The sequence below is a fragment of the Balaenoptera ricei genome, chromosome 8 (assembly GCF_028023285.1).
Source record: "Balaenoptera ricei isolate mBalRic1 chromosome 8, mBalRic1.hap2, whole genome shotgun sequence".
NCBI lineage: Eukaryota > Metazoa > Chordata > Mammalia > Artiodactyla > Balaenopteridae > Balaenoptera > Balaenoptera ricei.
Window position 1 is genome coordinate 25419113 of NC_082646.1, and position 23981 is coordinate 25443093.

A 23981-nucleotide genomic window follows, 5' to 3' on the forward strand; every position below is an offset into this window, starting at 1 on the left:
TCAGCAGAAGCACTCTTTCCTGGGTTTTACTGCTTCCTCAGAAGAATGCACAGTATTAGGAACGAAACCACTTTTAACCCCTTCCCAGCCATCCTGAATACAAATTTCTCCCCTTTTAATAAGCTCATATATGTCTCTTGTCAAGATAGTGAAGGATTCCTCAATATTTGTAGCATCTTTTGCTGAGGTTTCTATATACTTCATACCACAGTCTGCTGACAGTCTTTCAGCTTCTTCCCTTGTAACTTGACGTTGTGAAGCTAAATCACATTTATGTCCCACTAGCAGAAATACAATCTGAAATGGTTGTACATGCATTTTTGCTTCTTCTAGCCAATCTTTCACATGTTCAAAAGATCGTCGGTTAGTAATGTCAAATACTAAAAATCCACCAACCGAGTTGCGGTAATAAGATCGAGTTATTGATCTGAAAAATAAATAGAAAAAAAGGTTGTAATTAATGTGATTTAACTAGAGTTTATAAGTCAAATATGAAGTGTCAAAGTGAACAAAAAAATTCTATGAAACTAATATGCAAGCCAGTTTCATCCACTGACATTAAAGTAGATATTTTAAAATAGACAAATAAGCACTTACATGTCATCTCACACTCAGGATTACTTGTTTTTATTTTTAAATATCTGATAGAATACTTATCACATTACTGTGCTTAAAAGTAGGCACACAAAAAGATTTGGTGTGGGGCAGAGGTTGCACAGCAGACCAGATCTTAAGAATCTCTCCCTATCATTTAAATCAACAGGCTCTTCTTTCTGTCGGTTAAGGAAGAAGAAACAAAGGCAAACTTGTTATAATGTCAGTTACAGATTTAGTCCTGGGCTATACCTATTCAAGAAACAGGAAATTTTTCAGACGTGGGATATGAATCTGAGATGTGCATACTTATGATTGTTTACCTCTACAGATCTAGTCTCTTCTGATCGAGGTTCCTGTTGGGTAGCCCCTCTCCCATGGTTATGGCTTTCACCAGGTTCTGGCAATCTCATTTCCTTTCCTTGCCCCTTCTGGCCAGGTCGTTAATGGCTTCCCACTGTTGCTATTACTGAATGCATCACCATCCTTTGTTGGTGCCCTTGACCTTGCCCGCATTTCTGGAAAGTCACTTCATTAAACTCTTTTCAGTTAACCTTTCAAGTGTGCCATTTGTTTCCTGACTGAGTCATGAGGCAAGGGGCCAAGGCTATACTGTTTTATATTTTTGCCTTTACATATGTTGTTTTCTCTACCTAGAATGTCTTGTACCCTTTTTTTTTCCCAGCAAACTCCTATTTCTTCTTTGAGTCAGTTCAAAAATCCTGTCATATAAGAAGCCTTCCCTGTCACTCTCTTCTCCCCCTCTACCTCTCTTAGGCACTTCTCTCTCTTATAATTCCATTGAACCTTTGGCATACCGCCATTATGATTATATCAATTTTCATAATGTGCTGATTGGGTTTGTTGGTATGTCTCCTACTCAATTCAAACTCCTTGAGGGTTAAACATATTCTGTCTATGTATCTAACAACTGCCTGGCAAGTGATGGATGTAATTTAATATTTGCTATATTGGATTAATTAATCTTATCAGAGAGGGAAAGTGTTAAATGTTGTATTAGCCAGAAATAACATGTGTCTCAGTTTCCAAGTTGTCAGTGATCTTGTTTTTTTTGGTCCTGCCGCATGGCTTGCAGGGTCTTAGTTCCCTGACCAGGGATCAAACCCGGGGCCCCCTGCAGTGGAATTGCAGAGTCCTAACCAGTGGACCGCCAGGGAATTATCCCAAGTTGTCAGTGATCTTAAGCATTGAGATCATCCTTAAGCAAGTTCATCTGTACTTGCCTGAGGCATCAAAGATCTTTGTGGAGGGCCAGTGTGTTATTTGGTACTCTCCAACTTTTACATACCTTCTTTATCCTTATTGCTGAAATCACAGCTCAGTTCAGTGACCTGATACCACAAGCACCACTTGAAGAAAGTTTACCTCCCCTTTCCATATCTCCTGCTTCCCCTTCTCCTCAGAATTCATGGTAGAGAGGTCTCAAGCGACTACTTAAAAAAAAAACCTCTCTCAAGGACTACTGTACTGTACAGTTGTTGACAGTAAGAAAAAATCTCCCACTATCACTGGCAGGCTACAAATAATGCAGTTCATTTAAGTTGTTGCTGTTTTTTTAATTTTGAGGGATAATTAATTTGTTATTGTTTTGCTACTCATCTATATATGTGTGAATTTAGACAGATGTGCAGTGTCTTAAGAGAAACCTAATTAAGGCTGTTATTAGACTGAAAGCTTTCATTTACTCAGCACCAAGTCTGCATTACCACCCACTCCCTGCAATTAATTTACCATTAGTATAATTTAAAACAACATGCTTTTGTGGTTAAAAATTCAACATTGAAATGTTTGTCTATTAGGCAGAGGCATGTAGGAAATACCATATTTTCTAGCACTTTGTATTTAATTTTGAAAACATATTTGGAACACAGTTGCCAAATCATTCTATAGAATAAAATTATAGCAAAGTATATGTAATATAGTCTATAAAACAGCCCTTATGGGCTTCCCTGGTGGCGCAGTGGTTGAGAGTCTGCCTGCCAATGCAGGAGACACGGGTTTGAGCCCTGGTCTGGGAAGATCCCACATGCCGCGGAGCGACTAGGCCCATGAGCCACAATTGCTGAGCCTGCGCGTCTGGAGCCTGTGCTCCGCAACGGGGGAGGCCGCGATAGTGAGAGGCCTGCGCACCGCGATGAAGAGTGGCCCCCGCTTGCCGCGACTAGAGAAAGCCCTCGCACAGAAACGAAGACCCAACACAGCCATAAATAAATAAATAAATAAAAATTTATAAAACAGCCCTTATTAATAATTAGTTGGAATAAAAGGTCTTAATAGGATATCTGCCTTTTTCTATATAATAACTTGATCTCCAGTTTGTGTCTGGGTATTAGATTTAGAATTCTGATATGGTTAGCCTTCAGATTCATAATTAGTTGTCCTAAAAGGCAGGGATTCCCCTAAAACAACTGGGCATCCCTGCTGTCAGTTATTTAGGGGAAGAGACAGGCCTTCAAGACTGAAAAATGGAACTTGAAAGGCAGGTCTTACAGAGATGATGAGGGAACATCTATCTTTCTCTGGAACTTCCTCTCTTGGGTCGAGACACTTAGTTCTTCAGAAGGTCTTGAAGGTATTTTAAGGAGGCAGGGAACAGACCCTAAAAGAACAAGGTAGATAGGCCTCCCTGTAAAGAATCCAAGAGTTGTAAAGAATGATGAGTAACAATTCTTTATAAGCAACAACATCTTTTGCATGTTATTTTATATCTATTTCCTTCTGGGCTTTGAAAGTCTCACTGAATGAATAAATGATTTAAAGAAAGCCTGGGAAAAGTTACACTGGACAATTACAGGTGTGACATTTTAGAACACAGACATGTCCTCTTTGTCATGAGCTATTACACTTTTGAGAAATGGTTCTTGGCTTAAAACCTGGCATTGAGACTAGACACCTGAACATCAGGTGACTGTGCAATCTGAGTGCTCATCAAGAGCTAGGTTCTCTGATTCACCAGGCGGGAACTTTGTCCTCAAGCAGAAGTCATATATATAGGCAGGAATAGGGGTGGGACCTGAGGGGACCCAGAGTAACAAGGCTCACACACCCAGCATGTCTACTTCTGCAGCACCCTCTCAACCTATGGACTTATGTGGATTTCCCTATAGTTAAAGGGGGAAAAAAATTCAAGTCTGCCTTACAGATGGCTCTAAATAATATGCTGGCATCAGTCAGCTCCACTCAATAGTGGAAAAGAGAAATCCTTCCATTTGTGGAACTTTTAGTGGTACTTTTTCCAGAGGAAGAGATGGGGAGATGAAGGTTAAGGATCTACACCAATTCATGAGCACAGGCCAAGGGTTTGGCATGTTGGAGAAAACAAAATCAGAAGACTGATAATAAGGAGGTTTGGCATGTGTGGGTGGGTCTTGAGTATGCAAATACTGTATCCTATGTGAATACTCACCAAAAGCCCCCTCTTTGAAAGAGTTCCTAATAATTGGTGAAACAAAATGTTCTGTTCTATAGTCATCAGTCAGTATTTTTATCCCAGTTTGGACTCACAGTAATCACGGTAGGAGGCTGGGACTGGGCTGAGCAGAGACTTTCTCTTGCCTCAACTGTCACTGCTTAATACCCAATTTTCCAGCAGTTACTGACACCTTGGATATGGTACCTTACTCTGGGAAAACCATCACAGAGGAGACACTGATATGTCCTCACTGTAATAGACATTTAACGTGGACTCAAGCCATGCTAGCACCACCATCCATGAACTTATGGAATACCTTATACAAAGTCATGGTATCCCACATTTTGCTATAGACCAAAGGTTTCAGTTAACAGAGGAAGAAATGGGCTGATGCCATAGGATTCGTTGATCTTATGTCACTATCACCTAGAGGCATACACCTATAAAACTGTGGAATGGGTTATTAAGATTGTTATGTTAACAGATACACCCATATATATATAATATATAAACAACAAGGATCTACTGTATAGCACAGGGAACTATATTCAATATGTATTACAATAACCTCTAATGGAAAAGAATCTGAAAAAGAATATATACATATACATATATATACATATATATAAAACTGAATCACCTTGCTGTACTCCTGAAACTAACACAACATTGTAAATCAATTATACTTCAATTAAAAAAAAAGATTTAGTTATGCTCATGTCCAGGAGTTGACACCCTGTAAGATTTTAGCATGATTCTTCAGGATGTATACGTTCTAAGCTAGTGAGTAATACAGTAGGTGGTGTTTTTTTCCCCATGAATAGATGCTGTGGTATGGGAAACAAAGGATAAAAGTGGGGTGATGGTACCTCTTGCAATTACACTTAATGAGTCACTAAAATTTTTTGTTGCTTCTAATTCCTGTGACTCTGAACTCTGCTGATATAAAGGTTTTAGTATCCAAGGGAGAAATGCTTTCACTAGAGAACCTCGTGATGCTTCTATTGAATTAGTAGCTGAGACTGCCAATTGTCCATTTGGGGCTTCTTATGGCAGTGGGTGAACAGGCAAAAAAGGGGCAACAGTATCAGTGGGGACCACACTGGCCTCCTGCGGTCCTTGCTGCCCAGAACTTCTGGGATCTTTTGGTTCATTTCAAGCCTGGTCCCTCCAGCTATCCTGTCAAGTCTCTGGGATGCAGACATGCTTCCAGTAACTTTCGTTTTTGATTAATGTCCTCAAGTTGGTTTTGTTGCTGGCATCCAAAGACCTGATTGATAGAAGCTACAGATATTTTGTAGGAAAATAATGATACAAAACAAAGTCACAAACATTTTATAAATTTCAACATAGCTTTATGAAGCCAAAATTCCTTCATTTAAAAAAATTGTGGTAAAAAACAGATGAGATTTACCCTCTGAACAATTTTTAAGTATACAGTATTATTAACTATAAGCACAATGTTGTACCACAGATCTCTAGAACTTTTTCATTCTGCATGACTGATACTACCAGTCCCATTGATCAGCAACTCATTTCCTACCCTCCCCCCAGCCCCAAGCAACCACCATTCTACTTTCTGCTTCTTTGAGTCTGACTACTGTAGTTACCTCATATAAGTGAAATCATGCAGTATTTGTCCCTCTGTGGCTGGCTTATTTTGTTGCAGGAAAATGGGGAGCGAGAGGACAGTCCTGTCCCAGGTCTCAGGTGAGTCCCTGGGACAGGCCGCCAAGTAAGGGTCCTTGGCTTTGTGCAGGAAAGAATTCAAGAGTGAGCCATAGTAAAGTGAAAGCAAGTTTATTCTGGGAGATACACACTATATAGGCAGAGTGTGGGCCATCTCAAAAGGCACAAGGCCCTGAAATATGGAGTGGTTAGTTTTTATGGGTTGGGTAACTGCATAGCCTAATGAGTGGGAGGATTATTCCAACTCTTTTGGGGAAGCGGCAGGGATTTCCAGGAATTGGACCACTGCCCACTTTTTGGCCTTTTATGGTCAGCCTCAGAACTGTCATGGCACCTGTGGGTGTGTTGTTTAACATGCTAAGGCGTTACAGTGAGCATATAATGAGGCTCAAGGTCTACTGGAAGTCAAATCTTCTGCCATCTTGGGCCTAGTTGGTTCTAGCCAGTTTATGTTGTATAGTCAATGTCATTCTTTTAAAGGTTGTGACCTTTAAAGTGAGTGCCCACTTCCCTCCTGTCTCAATTTCACTTAGCATAACATCCCCAAGATTCATCCATGTTGTAGCATATGACAGGATTTCCTTCTTTTTTTTATGGCTGAATAATTTTCAACTGTACTTATATAACACATTTTCTTTATCCATTCATCTCAAAGTTTATTCTTACATGTATATTCGCTTTAGAATAGAAAAAAAAATGGTTGTCTTGTTTATGTAAACATTTTAAACTGTTTAATTTTTCTATTTTTTTCCTGAAATAATATATAGACAAGTGAAATTGAGAGCACTGGAATTGGCTTACATTTATAAAGAATTACTTAATATATGGGCAATGCAACCAAAAACTGTGAATGAGATCTTAGATGTTATTATTATGAACTTTATAGGATGTGCACTGGTCTCTTAAAAAAGCAACAAAACATAGAGCACTTGCTGACTTACTTGGGTAAAATGAGCCAGATGGTCCACTGGAAATGCCCTTCTTGTGGCTTTGCCAATTGCCAAATAGGTATTTAGAAGATGGAAGTACTTTGATGACAAAGGCTGTTGGCAGCAAGCAGCCTATGAATGCATTAGCCTTGTGAGTGCCTTTTTTCACCACGACATTACATTCCTACTGCCCTTCTGGGAGTAGTCACTGTGTTGATGCTTTATTTACCTGCTTCACTCGCCTTGTAATCCGGGCCCTTAGAACTGCTTTCAAGAGACTAAAACACAAGTCTCCCCGCTCCTTGTATTATTACTGACTCTAACAGTCCCTGCCTTTGCCTTCTGAAACTTGGGGCTTATAACTTAGAATATCTTTTTTCATACATACAAACATTAAAATTATCTTTCTATGTATAATTCCAGGGTCTTTCCATCAAAAATCAAGTCTGTGGTTGTGGAGGCTATATGTAATACTGACAAGCCCTAATGGCCATATTCTGTCTTTGAATATGTGAATCAATTCCCCTGTGACCATCTTTTATTTTTCTTTTACCACAGATCATCATTTTATGATAGTGAGGCCTTCTTATCACCCACAGCATGCTCTATTCACCTTTTATCCTCTATTTTCCTCTATAGTAATTAACACATTCTAACGTCCTATATAATTTTTCCAACTTATTTGGTTATAGCCCATCTCCCCCCATTAGAAGATAAGCTCCATGAGAGAAAGAATTTTTGTCACTTTTTTTGGAACACTGTATCCCTAGTGTCTAAAACAGAATAGGGCATGCATGAGGCCTACTGAGAGTTGTAAATAAATAAACAACTGAATTAATAAGCTCAGACTCTGTAAGACTGTGTCCAGGCAGCATGCAAATGCTAAGCAAATGGGAGAATAACAGAGGGAAATACAAAAAAGCTTATCTCCTTTTGATATTTATAGTAGGTATTCATGAAATGGGCTAAATAACAAAGAGAGAAGTGGGCTGAATAACAGTGCACATTATAAACATAAAGGTGAAATCATCCACTTTTTCTAAAGAACTACTGCATTTAAATTGGTAGTAATTCAAATTGTATTTTGTAGTGGATTCTGGAAGGCAGAACAAGTTAATGTGAAAATCTAAATAATTTAGAAATTAATGAGAAATGTTTCTAGCTTCACTATTTGTCTGTAAGGTGATAATGAAGGATGCTTATTTTCTATTTGGTATGGTACCAGAAAGTGTATAAAAGATTTTAGCACTCATTATAACACTTTCTGGCACCCTTTTGCAGAACAAAAATGAGATGATGACCAGCTTCTCTGATTATTTTATTTTCCATACAACATAATGCATTATGTGATTTAACATAATAAAAGAACATTTTTTCTTGGGTTATAATCCTCCTACCATTTTTGTGACTTGTTTCCATACAACTTTCTCAATATTGCTTCATTTCATGTGATTTGTATATCTCTCCACATTTATAATTTATACTGGTATTTATCCTTTTCTCATTTCATTCTATGTCTGAAATTATGCAGCTTTTATTTTCAAGTCATTTGAATAGACTGTTCTTTTTCATTCTTTTTCTAAGTTTGTGTTTTCATCAAAGTTACCTGTGCACTTACCACACATTCTTATTTTTCCCATTCCCCAAACTTGCCAAAACTGTACTGTTATATCATAATTTTAGGAAGATCATTTCTTGGCATTTGTGTTATTCTGACCATGTATACTTTTCAATGCTGTGCCCTGGAATAAACTGATTTCTTTTCCTTAGAGTTAATAATTATCTTGCATATTAATCAAGATAGACCAGGCTATGCTATAGTAAGAAACAACCCACCTCTTGATAGGAAGAACGTTAAAATATCTGGGCTGTATTTTAAAACTACCACGTGTGAGTTCTGCTCAAATCCACTGGTTGGAATTAGTCAAATGATTCTAAGTGCAAGAGGGAAGGGAAATATATTCCTCCGTGTGTCCAGAAGAAAAGCATCAGATATGAGTGAGCACTCTCTACCACATCTTTTTCTTCCTTTCTTTTTCTTTTTGCTAAATTTTCCAAGTAGTCCTCAATAACCTAACCCCAAACTCTGCCAGTTGGCCATTTTTTAAAAAGTTCATTCCTGTTAGCTTTTCTGTCAATTTCATCTTCCTGAGGAGGTCTCTCTTACAATCTTCTGCCCTGCTCCAATCGGGCCTGGTTGTCCTTGGTATCTGTGGCAGAGATAGCATCCTATGATCTCCCTTCATCATTTTCTTGGGCATTTCCTTTGCTTTTCTTCAGGGGTAAATCTCCTGTTCCTCATAGCCCATGTCTTCATTCTTGGTTTATTCTTTTATGCACGTATGTGTTTGTCTGTGTCTGTGTGTGTGTGTATAGAGCACATCCTCAAGTAGCTTCCTAAAAAAGATTCATGAGGGAAAAAAAAAGATGCATGAGGTAATATTTTGAAGTCTTGCATGTGTTTATTCTGCTTTCACGGTTGAATGACAGTTTGGTCAGATACGAAATTCTTTCAGAATTTTGAAGTTTCTCCATTGCCTTCTAGCTTCAACTGTTGTTTTCAGGAAGTCTGAAGTCAATCTGATTTCTGATCTTTTTTATGTGACCTATTATCCATGTCCCTCCCCCGCCCCACCCCAGAAGTTTGTAGGAACTTCTCTGTGGCCCCAGTGTTTAGAATTCCACGATGATGTCCCTTAGAATGTGTCTACTTTCATCTATTGTGCTGGACCCTTCCAATCTGAAAACTCAGGTCCCTCCCTACATCTAGGAAATTTTTTTTGAATTGCTTCACTGATGATTTCTCCCCTCTGTTTTTTCTGTTCCATTTTTCTGGAATGCCTGTTACTTTTTTATTGAACCTTTTGGACTAGTCCTCTAATTTAAAAATATTTTTTTTTTCCTATTTTCTAAGTCTTCGTCTTTTTGTCCTACTTTTTGAGAGATTTCCCCAACTTTATATTTTATTTTTTTCTATTGTGTTTCCAAAAGCTCTTTTGTTCTCAGAATATTCTTTTGAAAAAATAGTATCTTGTTCTTTTATGATTTAAATACTTTCCCACTATCCCTCTGAGAAGATTAAGGACAGGGTTTTTTTGGGGGGGTTGTTTTTTTAAACATTCCCTTCTCCCTTATTAACTTTGTTTTTCTGGTTGCTTTTGGTTTCTGTTTATTTTGGTCTCTAGGTTTCATGTTACAGATTTCCTAGTATTTCTTGTAATCTTTCATTGAGACTAAAAGCCTCACTCATAAGATGATCAGGCTGGATCATTAAGTTGAGGAAACTCTAATGTTGGTCTCTTAAGTCTTTCTTCTTGGCCTGGTCAGATGCATCAGAAATGATTTCACCAATGTCCTGTTTGAAGGGTGAAGGTCTGATTACTAGCATTCTGGGAGCTAAGATGGGGAAGAGGGCTAGACAGTCTTAGCATACAACATGCATACATTCACTTAAAGCCCTTACTTTTAATAAGGGACCCCAACCTCAATTATGCCTGATGCTTCCAGTAAGAAACTCTATGTTTAACTCTTTTCAAAGAATAAATTTCTAGTTTTTTGCTAATGTGGGGGGAGAGGAAGTCACCTGGTGTGTGGAATGGTGGAGGGGATGTGAGGATCCAGTCTTTCTTAAACAGACTGACAATCAATGATCCTTATTTTAGCATTCCCACTTCAGAAGTATCTGGTGTCACCATTTCCTGAATCTTTAGGGGATTCAGTGATATATACTGTTTTGGTCTTTAGCTTTTTCCACTCCTAGCTTAGAAGCCAATTTTCTTTAATCTGCTAATTCATTTACCATTCCTCCATCTGCTTTCTTACTTCCAAAATTTTTTTGCTATTGTCTCCTTACCTATTCTCCTTGCTAGGATTTATGGTTAAAAAACAAAACTATTGTCACTTTAGTGAGGTTTCAGGAAAAAAAGCTAAAATAGTCATAGGTGTTCAATCTGCTATCATTACTGGAAGCCACTTCTTTTTTAATTGTTATTGTTTCCTATTGTTATTTCTCTTACTACTGACATATCCTTCATGTCCCAGCATCAAGGACCACGTTCTTTTGGATACATCCTCTGAAACTAGCCCTAACCCTACACACAGATGACAATTCCTCCCTTTGTTCTGCCACCAGAACTTATTTTAGTACTTACTAGCCTTTATTCCAATTATTTATTATCTTTCTTTGCTGTGAGTCGGTGAGAAAGATCTCTAATTGTCCCCCAGTGTCTATTCTCCCTGTCTTCCTTTAGTAATAGAACTCCATGAGTTTTAGCTTGTACATAGCAACTCATATAGAAACTATATTCCCCAGCTTTCTTACAGTTAGTTTTGGCATATCACTAAGTTTGGATCGATGGGACATGATAAGTTATGTGTGCCATCTGAGGTTCATCTGCTTGAAGATGCCATTTGCCCTAGGCTTCCTCTTTCTCCTTCTTGCTTGTTAGGAAATGGCAATGACTGGAAAACCCTGGAAACTGATGTTGAGGCACAGCCACCTGGATAGTCCAGAACTGCTCACTCTGGACTATTAACATATGGGAGAGAGAAACAAAGTTCTGTATTATTTAAGGTTATATATTTGGTCAGTCTCTGTTACAGCAATATAGTCTGTACTCTACCCAGTATAGAGACAGCATGGACCTTGAATGTGAGACTATATCTTATTTATTTTTATATCTATTTTTGCATCTAGCCTGGTATACAGTTAATCTAAATAAATGCATAGATTTCCACACATAAATCATAATCCTGATTGATTTCAGTTTCTCTAGAAAAAAATGGAAAACTACTTCACAGTGCTTTTGAAACTTTACGACAACATAGGCAGTATTTGCTTGTAGCTTTGCCTAATACCCAACATCTCTCCTTGTCTAACAAGGCAAAAGACTTCTTATAAATTCCTCCACTGCAGTGGGCTGGGTTCATTCCTGTTACTAAGTGTAGTAGTGCAGTCACTGAGTACTGCATGGAGGGGAGAATTGATTGTTATTGCAGCCACAAGTGTTTGCTGTCAGTTATCAGTACCGCTTCTATTGTGTAAAGCTATTTCTCCTTTTGTTTCTGAATATAGCCAAAAAATAATGGTTTGAGAAGACACAGTAATTAACTTGGATCTACAGAGATGGGAGTGGGGATGGGGTTGTATGCAAACAGAATATTTTTCAGGATAGAAACTACACAATGTGCCAATAAAACTCTTTTCAGCCATGCCAGGAGGCCTGATGCAGCAGAAAGAGCACTGAACAGAGGAGTTAAGAGAATTAGGCTCTTATGCAAACCACTAACAAATGATAAGGCCTGGAGCAAGTCAAAGACTCTCTGGACATTAATTCTATCATTTTATAAATGAGACTGTTGGGACTTCCCTGGTGGCACAGTGGTTAAGAATCTGCCTGCCAGTGCAGGGGATACGAGTTCAATCCCTGGTCCGGGAAGATTCCACATGCCGCGGAGTAACTAAGCCTGTGTGCCACAACTATAGAGCCTGCACTCTAGAGCGCGTGAGCCGCAACTACTGAGCCTGCATGCCACAACTACTGAAGCCCTCGTGCCTAGAGCCTGTGCTCTGCAACAAGAGAAGCCACCGTAATAAGAAGCCCGCACGCCACAACAAAGAATAGCCCCCGCTCATCGCAACTAGAGAAAGCTCACATGCAGCAATGAAGACCCAGCACAGCCAAATATAAAATATAAAACAAATAAATAAATTTATTTAAAAAAAAAAGACTCCATGCCCCCAATGCAGGGGGCTGGGGTTCAATCTCTGTTCGGGGAACTAGATCCTGCGTGCATGCCACAACTAAGAGTTTGCATGATGCAACTAAGAAGTCTGCATGTGACAACTAAGATCCACATGCTGCAACTAAGAAGTCTGCATGCCGCAACTAAGAAGTCCGCATGCCACAACTAAGAAGCCTGCACACTGCAACTAAGAAGTCCACATGCCGCAACTAGGAGTCCGCATGCCGAAACTAAGAAGCCCACATGCCGCAATGAAGATCCTGTGTGCCACAACTAAGACCCAGTGCAGCCAAAGTAAATAAATAAATAAATAATTTTTTTTTTTTTTAAAAGGGACTGTTGTACCAGATCCATCCATCTGTTTCTTCCCAGTCCTATGGTTGTACCAAAATGGCCAGAATGTTGACCTCTGTAGCTTCTTTCATGTGTCTTCTCCCCCCTCGCTTTCTTGGAATCTGTTTTCAATTCATCTCTCACTAATTTTCCTCACCTCCAATAGTCCTCTCCTATACAATTAGTTATACCTTCTCCTCCACTTTTAATTCTCTTTTTAGAGTCTGTCCATCTGTCCTATCATATATGTCTTAAATTTCACCTCATATTTGATTCATTAACTTTTGATTTCCTAATCCCATAGCCTTTCTGTAGCCCTTAAAACAAGTACTAATGATATTGCATGATCTGTATAAAACTATGACAAGTGCCTAGAAGTCAGGCAAGAGGAAAAACCTTTTAATTTTGAATGAGGGGACAAAAACCAAGGAATTCTCTAGAGTCTATTGATCTGATTAGATCTTGCCCTAAAATATAGTAACCAAGTGTTTTAAAAGGGAGACCTGATGGAGTCATTCAGAAGCACTAGCAAAAGAGACAGAGAATCATATGAGAGAAGAAACCATGAGAGGTTCTCAAATATACTCCTAAAATTTAAGGAATTGCCTACAATTTTTCTTTGAAGTATTGGCTCCTAAAGTGCTCTAATCTTTCCATCTATTGGTTCCTAAAACACTCTATGTAAAAGGACTCTGGGTTGGGAAACACCATATCTGTCTTGGGCGTTTACAAAGTATATTAGGATATTAGTATGTTAAAAGCTCTGAGAAATCTGGCAACAACCCAGCACTTCCAAAACTATTTGATCAAGAAAACTTTTACTCAAATTACACCTATTACTTTGAAAAATGCTACTCTGAAGAAAAATGATAGGCAATGCCTAGAATTTGAGAATCTATAATCTTTCTTCATAATGCCTTCTCTTATAGCCAGGAAGTTCTTAGTATCTATTTAACTCCCATTTGCAGTATTCTCTCTTGATCTCTTCTTAGAGAAGAGGGTTCAGTTTAGGCCACACACTATTCTTTTGTATTTCTGAGGCAGGAGTCTGTGATTAAGGCTGTCCTTCAGCCTTATCCATTTGAAGCCATATCACACTAAGTCCTACGAGATGGAAATACATTTGGAAAGGCTAAAGAATCAGAAGAAAAACCACTTTTAACATTCCTAGTACAGGAAGATAATTTAAGCAGAGATTTTGACCAATTATACAAAAAGCAGAGGAAAGAATAGGCATAGAGAAGGATAACATTTTGCCAAGAAAAGTCACTGACGAATTTTGGGGCATGGCTTGATAAAGACCTTTCTCAGGTGACCCTGATGCACTCACTATACCAGTGAAGTAGAAATAAACCTAAGAGAGAAGTCTCTGTCCCCTTACCTCAACATTTTTTTGGCATTGAGATATTTTTGATGGTTTCTTTATATCCTAGCTATTGATATCAGTGGATGGTCTTAAGGACTTACTGCCAGTAATAAAATAATTTTATTTAGCTTATTGTTCCTAAATGAAAAATGAATTATCACCATAGGAAAGAAATAGAAAAAAACTTCAGTACATTTTAAGAATGTTTAAAAGAACACTAAGATTTTAAACCAAAATAAAATAATATGCCAGCTAGCCATCGACATTTACTCAGTCATGCTTGTATACAGAACTACTATCTGTATTTTGAAACTCTTTCACAGCTTAAACTAAAAATATACTTTTAAATTTAAAACATATTGGACCTCTGTTCTACAGGTCAGAACAGTACTTCATTACACAAAGTGATTCTTTTCAGAAAACAATGGGTTTTAATAATATTTGTTTCTTGATAAGCTAGGTAGATTGTGTGGGGTAATAATTTTTAAATGAACTTCCCTGAATTATATATTGTCAGAATTGATTAAAAGTTACTGACATTTGGAGGCAGATTTATTAGTATCATAAAGTAAAGGCTTTGTAGGTATTTCACTTTAGAAAGAATGAAAATATCTTAATAAAGTAAAATCTGATGTTCTCTGGGGTGTGTGTGTGTGTGTGTGTGTCTGTATACCTCAGGTGAATGGCTCACCTTTCTTTTTCATTGCTTGATAGAGCAGACTGAAAGAATGCAGATTCCCTTCTAACTCAGCTAGGATAAGAATAACTGGCTCTTAAAACACCAAGATAAATATTCTCAGATCATTGCAAGAAGTTGCTCTTTAAACTTTAACATGGCTATGGAGGCTAAGTTGTTAAGAAATCTTTATGCTAACCAAACTGACTGACAATGGCTAGAAATTTCTTCTCTCTTTCTCTCAGACTGAGCAAAGCACTTTTCTTCATGTGAAAACTTTACTGAGTGATTCATGTACTAGCAACATTATCTCTACTTTTGTTTCTAGCCCTTTCTTTGAAAGCTAAATGTGGAGCCAATGTGTCAGAATAGGTGGTCATCAATGCAGCATGGTGAGAGGAAACTCCAACACCCATCAGCCATAGATCCATAACTCTGCCAACAGGGAAATGTTACTTCAAGATGAGGTGTTACCTCCTAGGTGGTCATCCTCTTTTAGAATAGAAATACTCCTGTCAGAACCCTTATTAAGTTTTAATAATTTTGTGACTCTTGGTCATCTAGCTACTTCTCTCTCTGAAGTAAGATGGAATAGTACGGGACGGCTTTTCAACTGAGATGTGAGGGAAAATAGAAGTGAAGGATAGGTCAAGGTCCTACTATCCAAAAACAGAAGGAAAGAAAAGTAGGAAAGCCCCAAAGTCCCCAAGAATGAGTTTTACCTACTTTGTAATTTTGCCTGCTGCTGGCCTAGGGCCTTCAAACATTGGAGTACAATATTTAGTCTACTATATTTACAATATTTAGTTACTAAATAGTCAGAATGTATAATCACCTTCATATAGCAATATGTCATTGAGGCTGTGGCTACACATGCGAAATCAATTGATTCATTGAAGAAAAAAGAAATTAAGAAAAATAATCACAGGTTTTTGAAATTACTGGCTAGCTTCTTAACTGTACTGACTATACAGTCACTCAAAATGGTCTGAATGCTCTGAGTGGACAGTGAAAATAACTTTTATCATATAAAAATACATTTGGCTACACAGGTCATCTTTCCACATTCTGCTACACTTGTTAGAAATGATGCTGGCTCCTTCTTACATATAGTTTTACTCTGAAACTCCATAAAGTAGATACTTTTTGGGGTGACTGCTCACTTCCTTCTGTGAATTTCTCTTTCCCAAAAAGTAGACCCTTACGGATTCATTTGCATTGGATGACCCATAATGCATACCTGGGATATTTGTATTATAATCCCTTTGTATTTTATGTATATATTATCTTAATAACTGGACCCTGGGGGAGCTGATTCACTGGCCAATCAAATAGCCAATGAGATTTTTTCTTTCAAGAATTTGAATAAGAGGCTCAGAGACTGAGACAGTTGGGAGCTGACAGCATTGGATAATGGAAATAGACTAGAGGGAAAATCCACAGACTCTTGTTATTAGAGCTTCCATATTTTCAGACACTTGTATGTTCAGTGAGATTTTTGTCTCTCATGAGATCTGCATCATTTATAATTTATCCCTTATATCCAAACTAATTTGGTTATATTTCTGTTACTTACAACACAAATAATTTTAACCAAGACAGTATATTATCAGATTACTCAATACAAATATAGTCTAGCTTTCTATTGTTTCTAATAACTTGGAACTACAGTAGACTGCAATGATTTTGGGACTTAATTGTGGACAATCTCTGCTCTGTTACCTATGCAATTATGAATCCACTATCAGAAAATCATTTTCTATTGAAGATCATGAACCACAGTAAGGAGAGTGGGGATCAAATAAGGGTCCTTCAAAAAAAACAAAAAACAAAACCTATTCAGTTTAGGAATCTTAAAAGATACCTTAAGGAGAAATAGAAAATGTTCATGTTGCTTACTTCTAAAATTATGAACGGAGAACATAAATTAAACCACTTTTAAACATTTACTTCATATGAATGTTTTGAAGGGGAAGAGAAGAAAACAGAGACAAAAGGGAGGCAGAGGGTAAATAAGGAGAATAAGTTAAAAAGAAATGAGAGGGCTTCCCTGGTGGCGCAGTGGTTGAGAATCTGCCTGCCAATGCAGGGGACACGGGTTCGAACCCTGGTCTGGGAGGATCCCACATGCCGTGGAGCAACTGGGCCCGTGAGCCACAACTACTGAGCCTGTGCGTCTGGAGCCTGTGCTCCGCAACAGGAGAGGCTGCAATAGTGAGAGGCCCGCACACCGCGATGAAGAGTGGCCCCCACTTGCCGCAACTGGAGAAAGCCCTCGCACAGAAATGAAGACCCAACACAGCCAAAAATAAATATTAAAAAAATAATAATAATTAATTAATTAATTAACTTTAAAAAAAAGTCAAAACTCTCTAAGGAAATCATCTTAAAAAAAAAAGAAAAAAAAGAAATGAGCGCATACAAGACACATTAAAATAAAAAGGAAGGAGAGGAAAAGACAGAAGGTGGGAGGAAACTGTGAGTAGGGACTGATAGATGACAGGGGTAAAGGAAAAATAAAAAGAAGAAGTTTAAGGAAGGGTAAGACACATAAGGAAGAGAAAGATACATAGTAGAAGAGGAGCTAGAGGAAAAGAGATGAAAAGGCAGGCAGAGAGTTAGGGAGAGGCCCAGGACGTTAAGTGGTATTAGTTACAGGTCACCTTCAGATTTTTAGGGGGGCAGGGGAGGCTGTCCCTTTTATAGCAATTACTGCTTACAGCCCTTTAGCTGTAACCAGCCCATTAGCTGGTTAACTAATGTCTGCACATTTTCCATTGCTCCAAACTTCAAAAGTTTAGTTGGTTCTGCTCAAAGAATGTGACTAAAGCAACTCATCAAGGGAGCTTTCCCCAAATTATACTACTAAGAACACTAGTTATCATAGATTTTCATGTTTTAAGAATAGCCCCTCAAATAAATGGTGGAAATGCTAGTTTAATCAAAGTTAAACAGGTTTCTTTGCTCAATACTTCTTGGAGCCTTTGATATGAATTTCTAAGAGAGAAACGGAATATAGGGATTTCCAAGCTTATTTGATTACAGAATCCATCCTTTAAAAAGAATCAGAAGGTATGAGTGTTCTGCAGAACACGCTTTGAGAAGCACTACACTAGGAGGACATTATTCTCTGAACTTTACAACCAGTGGCTGTAACTGTAATACCCCCAAGGCCAGACAACACGAAAAAAAGGCCAAATCTGGCTTGAAGCTTCAGGTTTTCTATCCCTATAGCTAATGTTGCTTTTTCTTTATCTCATTTTATCTTCATATTGCTTTAAGTGCTTTTCATGGGAAAAATTCAAAATTTATATTCTTACATTTGGTGCTCTCTATACTTCTAGCCTTATTTACACTTATTTATCCTTATTAACGCTGTTAAGCAATATTCTTGTTTCCTTTCCTGCTAAACTTCTTCCACTATGATGATTAAAAAATAAAAGTGGTGACTGCTAGTTTCCCCCCAATGCCCACAGTGCCAAATCCATCTTCCCTTTTTCCTAGGCACATGGTAGCCCCGTGTAAGTGTGGCCTTGTAACTAATTTCTCTTCACTGAATTGAGAGCTGAAGTGATCTGCACCACATTGGCCTCACTTGCTTAGAAGAAACATTACTTGATTTAGATCTTCACTTTCCCCTCCCCTGGAACTGGCACAGAGTGTGCCTGCAACCCAGCTTTGTTCACACAGAAGAAGATAATGTCCTAGGGATGGCAGAAAACTAAGAGAGAAGGTACTTGAATGATGGCCTGGAGCAGGCCACTCCAACAACTTGGACTACTTACCTTGAGACTTACACAAGAGAGAAATAAACTATTGTTAATGAAGGCACTGTAATTTTTAGTATCCTTAATACAGCAATTTAACATTTATCCTGACTAAAACATAGTGTTAATAATAAAAACTTAACAATTAAGTGTTAAGTTACAATTTACAGATGCTCACATATTCAACATTTTTCTAAACCTTCTTCACTTTGATTTTGTTCCTTTTTATTTTTTGTAAGTAGTTATTGACTACTAGCATGTATTATCTGAACTTCGAAAGCTAAGGCTTTATTTGTCAATTATACCTCAATAAAGCTGGGTAAAAAAAAGATAACTAAGGCTACTTATGGTCATAATCATCAGCTCACTATTTTGTTGTTCTGTAACATATTTGTTTATGCTTTTAAGCTATACCCTGAACTGTCTAAAGTAGGTTTCTTTTTGTTAGTTTATATCTAATCACCAATAAACCTCCAAATAGAATGTTTTCCACAAATTCCTAATGGTATAATTATAACTAATGACAGAACTATATATTCATGAACTATATAGTACCTTTCTATGAAACAAATGTGCTTACTCAAAATAAGTATCTGTATTTTCTTAGAGGAAGGTACAGAATGATTTAACATTAATTGTTTTCAATGCAATTTTATGGAGAAACATTCTGCTAAATGAGAGAAAAGCAAGTATTTGGAGGCAGCTTCTGAAATATGTATGTATTTAGGAATACATCTTTGGTAAAGAGCCAAGCAAAATAAAGTATGACTCATTATCAGTAAACATTCCCTAAATGTCCTTGCATTATTGTGAGAGTTACTGTCTGGTTTTAATAGTGTATATAAAATCAATTTACATTCTTCTTAAAGGCAATAAAAAAAATGATGTATTTAACAGAAAAGGTCTTTAAAATCTAACAAATTAATCATCTCTTACTTTCTTGTCAGTAAGTTTTTAAGGAAAGAATTTTAGACACAAGAAGGTTTTACTACCTATGTTTCTTGTAGCTGCAATTATCAGTAGTTGCTAGAAGTTTAAGGTATAAAGAACATGTTTTTATTATTTTCACTTTAGAGGGTAGAGCAAGAGCTCTTAGTAAATGCTTTTTTCTGACCATGGAATATCTTAAAGTTCATTTCTGATTGAGATAACAAGTGAATGAATTTGCAGTCTACCTTATAATGGTAAAACTGCAATGAATCTTAGAGATCATAATGACTCCATTTTACAGATGAGGAATCAGAGTTTGAAAAATTATTTTAAAGGAGGCTTCTTGAAAAAAAATTTTCTTCATGGAATTCTAGGTATTGTACAATTCAAATCAATAAACTTTAACACTTCTCTAAAGGGCTGGCCTTACTATCTTTCCACTTTACACATTGGAAAACTATGGTATAAGCAAGCTAAGCAGTTCGCTTATCTCTATGAATCAGTGTCATAGCTGGGAATGGAAGCCAAAACTTTAAATGTTGGAACATTCTCACAGAAGTAGACTGATCTCATTCAGAATGGATGCTGGCTGGGGTGAGGGGAAGCTATGTTTGGGAAATCCGGTCAATAAGTACTCTATTTCACAAACAAAGTACTTGCTGAAGACTACAAAATGCTTGCTTTAATGAGTTCCAGTTGATAATGCAACCTTAAAAAAGCCCCAAACACTACAATATATCAGGTCCCTACTTTCCTCTAAAAAAATTCCTTGAATCCTAGAAATTTAAAATATGCTTCATATCTGGTTAAATATTAAATATCTAGGAAATGCATACAATTTACGTTTAGTTTTGGATCCCTCCTACTCTATGCAGAAAAGTATTTTCTGATCTATTATCACTCTGGAACGTTAAGTACCTATTATAAATAAAATAAAGGAAAAGTTCCTAACAAATCTCAGTATGTACATCTCTCTTTTCTTCACCAAAGCACCAATGATGACAAACTTCTAAAGACAACTCAACCCTTAAAAACAACAAAAAACTCCTCTGCTGTGCCTGTGTCCCTGATGTTACATCTAGTTGCTGTACAAGACACATTCCCACGGGTCCTGGCCCAGTATTTCTGATGACCACATTCGGTGCTGTGAGGTGTTCAGACCATTACCGCATTCATCATCTCCCTCTGAACGATGCCCAATGAGCTCATGCAGTAATCTGGGTTGGAACACTGCTTGCTGTGAAGCTAAATGGATCAATCACGAATCTGGGAACGCTTCTATGCAGTTCTCCTGGGCCGCGTAGATGGGAAGCCGCTCCGTCAGGGGAGGAAAACGGGAGCTTGGAGGAGGGTGGCCAGGTCAGGGTGTGTACAGCGAGGGACACTGAGTTTGGGGAGAAAGCAGCAGGGGAGCCGAAGAGTTGGGGATAAAAATACTAGCAGGGGTAGAGAGCTGGGGAAGAGGGGGCTGGTGAGGGTGACCTGGGTTCAGGCGGGAAAGGAAAGACGGAAAGGGGGCGCAGGAAATGGGAGCCAAAGAAAGAAGTGAGAAACTGCGGAGGAGGAAGTCGTCCCTGGAAGAGGAGGGGCAAAGGGGAAGCGAGAATGGAGTGTTTGCACTTTCGAGAGGGAAGGGCCAGAGCTTCTCCCGACACTGGCCTGTGCGGCCGACGCTTGGGGAAGGTGCCCCAGGCGGATGGAGGGGGCGGCGCGGTCCCTGGGGTCCCGGCGCCGGCGGCCCTACCTGAACCGCTCCTGTCCCGCCGTGTCCCAGAGCTGCAGCTTGATCCTCTTGCCCGGCTCGATCTCCAGCAGGCGGGAGAAGAAGTCCACGCCGACGGTGGGGTCGCAGGCTGGGGAGCGTAGCCCGGGAAAGCGGCCCTGAGTGAAGCGGTGCAGGAGGCACGACTTGCCCACTGTGGAGTCCCCGATCACGATGAGGCGGAACTGGTAGATCCAGATGGTCTCCATCGCTCACGTGCCCAGCTGGCTCTAGGGCCGCCCCACCCACCCGCTGCGGGGCAAGTAAGGCGGCGGGAACTGTCCCTTCAGCACCTCCCGGGCGCCCGCCTGCCGGCTTCCAGCATATTCCTGCGGCTTCGGCCGCCGCCTGGTCCCCGCCCTCTCTGGATGGAGAGGCGGGGCCCGGCAGGGCCAGGGGCGGGGCCTCGGGCCAGGGGGCGGAGCAGGGGCCGTGGTGAGGGTGGGGTGAAATAGTCTAGTTGCTCGCGGACTCCCGCCCCCGACCTCTGTAAATCACTTTCCCCCAAAGCTCACTGGGCGCCGACGGGAAAGTGGGTGTGGTGAAAGGACGTGACAGCAGCAGCAACCAATGAAAGTGAAGCAAGGTCTCAACTCTTGGAGGGTTAGCCAATGAAAAGTGAGAATCATTTTCTTACGGGCGCCAGGGCGGACTTGTCCGATTACGGCTCTAATTTTGGAAAACGCGGGGGCCGTAACCTGGGTCACTGTTGTGGTTTCCTCTTTTACCGATTTGACCAGTTCCGTGACCACTGTTATTTAACCAGATTTCTTTTGGCGGCTTTCTGCTCTCTAGCCTTGTTGATTGCCACCTCCGAGGCGTTCTAATGTGAAGGAGTTGAGAGCAGAATCGAAATAAATTTGCAGAGAAAGTTCTGGGTGCTTCTAGCAAGGGCTTTGGCCATTGCTCCTGCCACCACCATTTCTTCCTCACTGCTTTCAGTACTACGGAAGAGTGAGAAAAATGCCAATCGCCTCCATTGTCTCTAGGGCCCTTCAGCGCGGGGAAGGAGAGGAAAGGAAATGAAATGTTGAGATGTTCATAAAAGCTCCCTTTCTTCTCGGAAGAATGGGAGCTTCCGTCTCCTTTATACATGCCGGAAAAATCCTGAAGTGGTCTCTCCTTAGCTTATGCCTGGTCAGGGATCTGAATAAAGCACAGCTGAATTCTGGCGAGATCGACTGCTTCCTCATGCCTCTCTTCTGACTGGTTAATAGTGAATTCAAGATTTGTCTTTTAAAAGTTAAACAGTTTTAAAGTGTGTTTTTGCCAAAGTAGAATTTGAACAATTCCACGTTTTTTCATGCCCACATCCAAACTTATGCTTTTGTTCTTCATCCTTACTTCCTTTCTTGTTTTGGAGGAAGAGGTATTGTTTTGAAGGATGTGTTTAATCCCCTGACACCCATCTTTTTAAAACTTTTTTCCAACAGTGATCTTTATTTCATACCATTCATACCTCAAATCTCCCCCTTGCTAATAGTTTGTACTGCTCAGCCAGTGGACATACTCGAGTATCCACAATCCTGAAACCAAGCAAAACATCTCTCCATTATGCCTCTCCTTTAGATTTTTGCTTTTTCCATTATTTTCCTTTTCAAACATTAAAAAAGAACCCTCTATTCTCATTTCTAACCCACCAGTTAGTCTTCAGCCCTCTCCATGCCTGATACACCCCTGACATTGCTTTTGATAATGTTGCCAGGGACTTTCTAACTACCAAATCTGCTCCTCCCCTACCCCATCATCTATCTTTAGTTATTCTTCTTGACCTCTCAGTAGCTTTTGTTGATTAAACTCTTTGGCTGAAAGCTGATTGGCTGACCCAACTCTTAAAACCACAGTCCTCTTTCTTCCAGTCCTCCTCCAGTTAGGAATGGCCAAATGACAGACTTCTCACCAACTCTACTAGAGTTGGTCAGAAGCATTACTAGAAGTAGTGCTTCTAGTAAAGCTTCTGTTTTTCTGATAAGGGACCAGCACACTTACTGCCCATCACCTTGTCTCCATTCTTTTTCCTTCCTACCTGGATGGTGTAACAACCATCTTGTGACCATAGAGGTGAAGACTAGATGCTAAAGATGGTGATAGGAGAGAGAAGAACAACCCGAGTCCCTGATGAACTTGATGTGTGGTACCAGCTCTGGATGTCTTGTTGTTTGAGGCAAGTAAATCAGTACCTGCTTAAGTCACTGGTGATGGAATTTTCTATAAGTATAACCTAAATACTTTTATTTCTTAGTTTCTACAAAAGCATTCTCTCCTGTTTTCCTGTTCTTTTTAACTTTCTTCACTGACTCCTCTTCCTGTGACCCATATCTTATATATTAAAGTTCTTAAGAGATCTGTAACTCTCCCCTTCTTTTCCTTCACTTTGAGCTGTTTCTCATGACCTTGTCTACTCCAGTTACTCCCTTACCCAAATCATATGTCCTCCGTCCATATGATTTGGGTAAATTTGGGTAAATTTGAGTTTGCTCTGTATTCAAACTCATATTTCCAACTACCTCTCCTCTTAGATGTTAGATACACATTTCAGACTCGACACAACTGTGTTGGTTAGGATTCTTTGAAAAAAGCTGTAGTTAGGGTGATGTAAAAAGATGAGTGCACTTATCATAAGGATACAGAGGTATTTTCACAGAATCCACAGGCTGGAATGCAGCTGGTATCAGAAAGGGGTTGGAACCGGGAAAGGGAAAGCTCTAAGGAACCCAGGCAGCATGTGTCTCTGTCTCTCTCATATTTATTTCTTTC

The 23981-nt window shown here is 39.2% G+C and overlaps 1 protein-coding gene and 1 long non-coding RNA gene across 2 annotated transcripts in view; one reads left to right on the forward strand and one right to left on the reverse strand.

Moving 5' to 3' along the window:
• The window catches only part of LOC132370455 (uncharacterized), a 35984-nt gene extending 23662 nt beyond the window's left edge, over positions 1 to 12322 (forward strand). Inside the window, exon 3 of the long non-coding RNA XR_009504575.1 lies at positions 11854 to 12322. This is a non-coding gene — a long non-coding RNA (uncharacterized LOC132370455). The remainder of the gene's footprint in view (positions 1 to 11853) is intronic.
• RAB39A (RAB39A, member RAS oncogene family) lies at positions 1 to 21433 on the reverse strand. The gene is made up of 2 exons (XM_059930484.1): positions 21207 to 21433; positions 1 to 427 (listed from the first exon to the last, which is right to left on the reverse strand). Exons 1-2 carry the CDS (start codon positions 21431 to 21433, stop codon positions 1 to 3), a joined length of 654 nt encoding a protein of 217 aa, XP_059786467.1.
• Positions 21434 to 23981: the final 2548 nt, after the last annotated feature.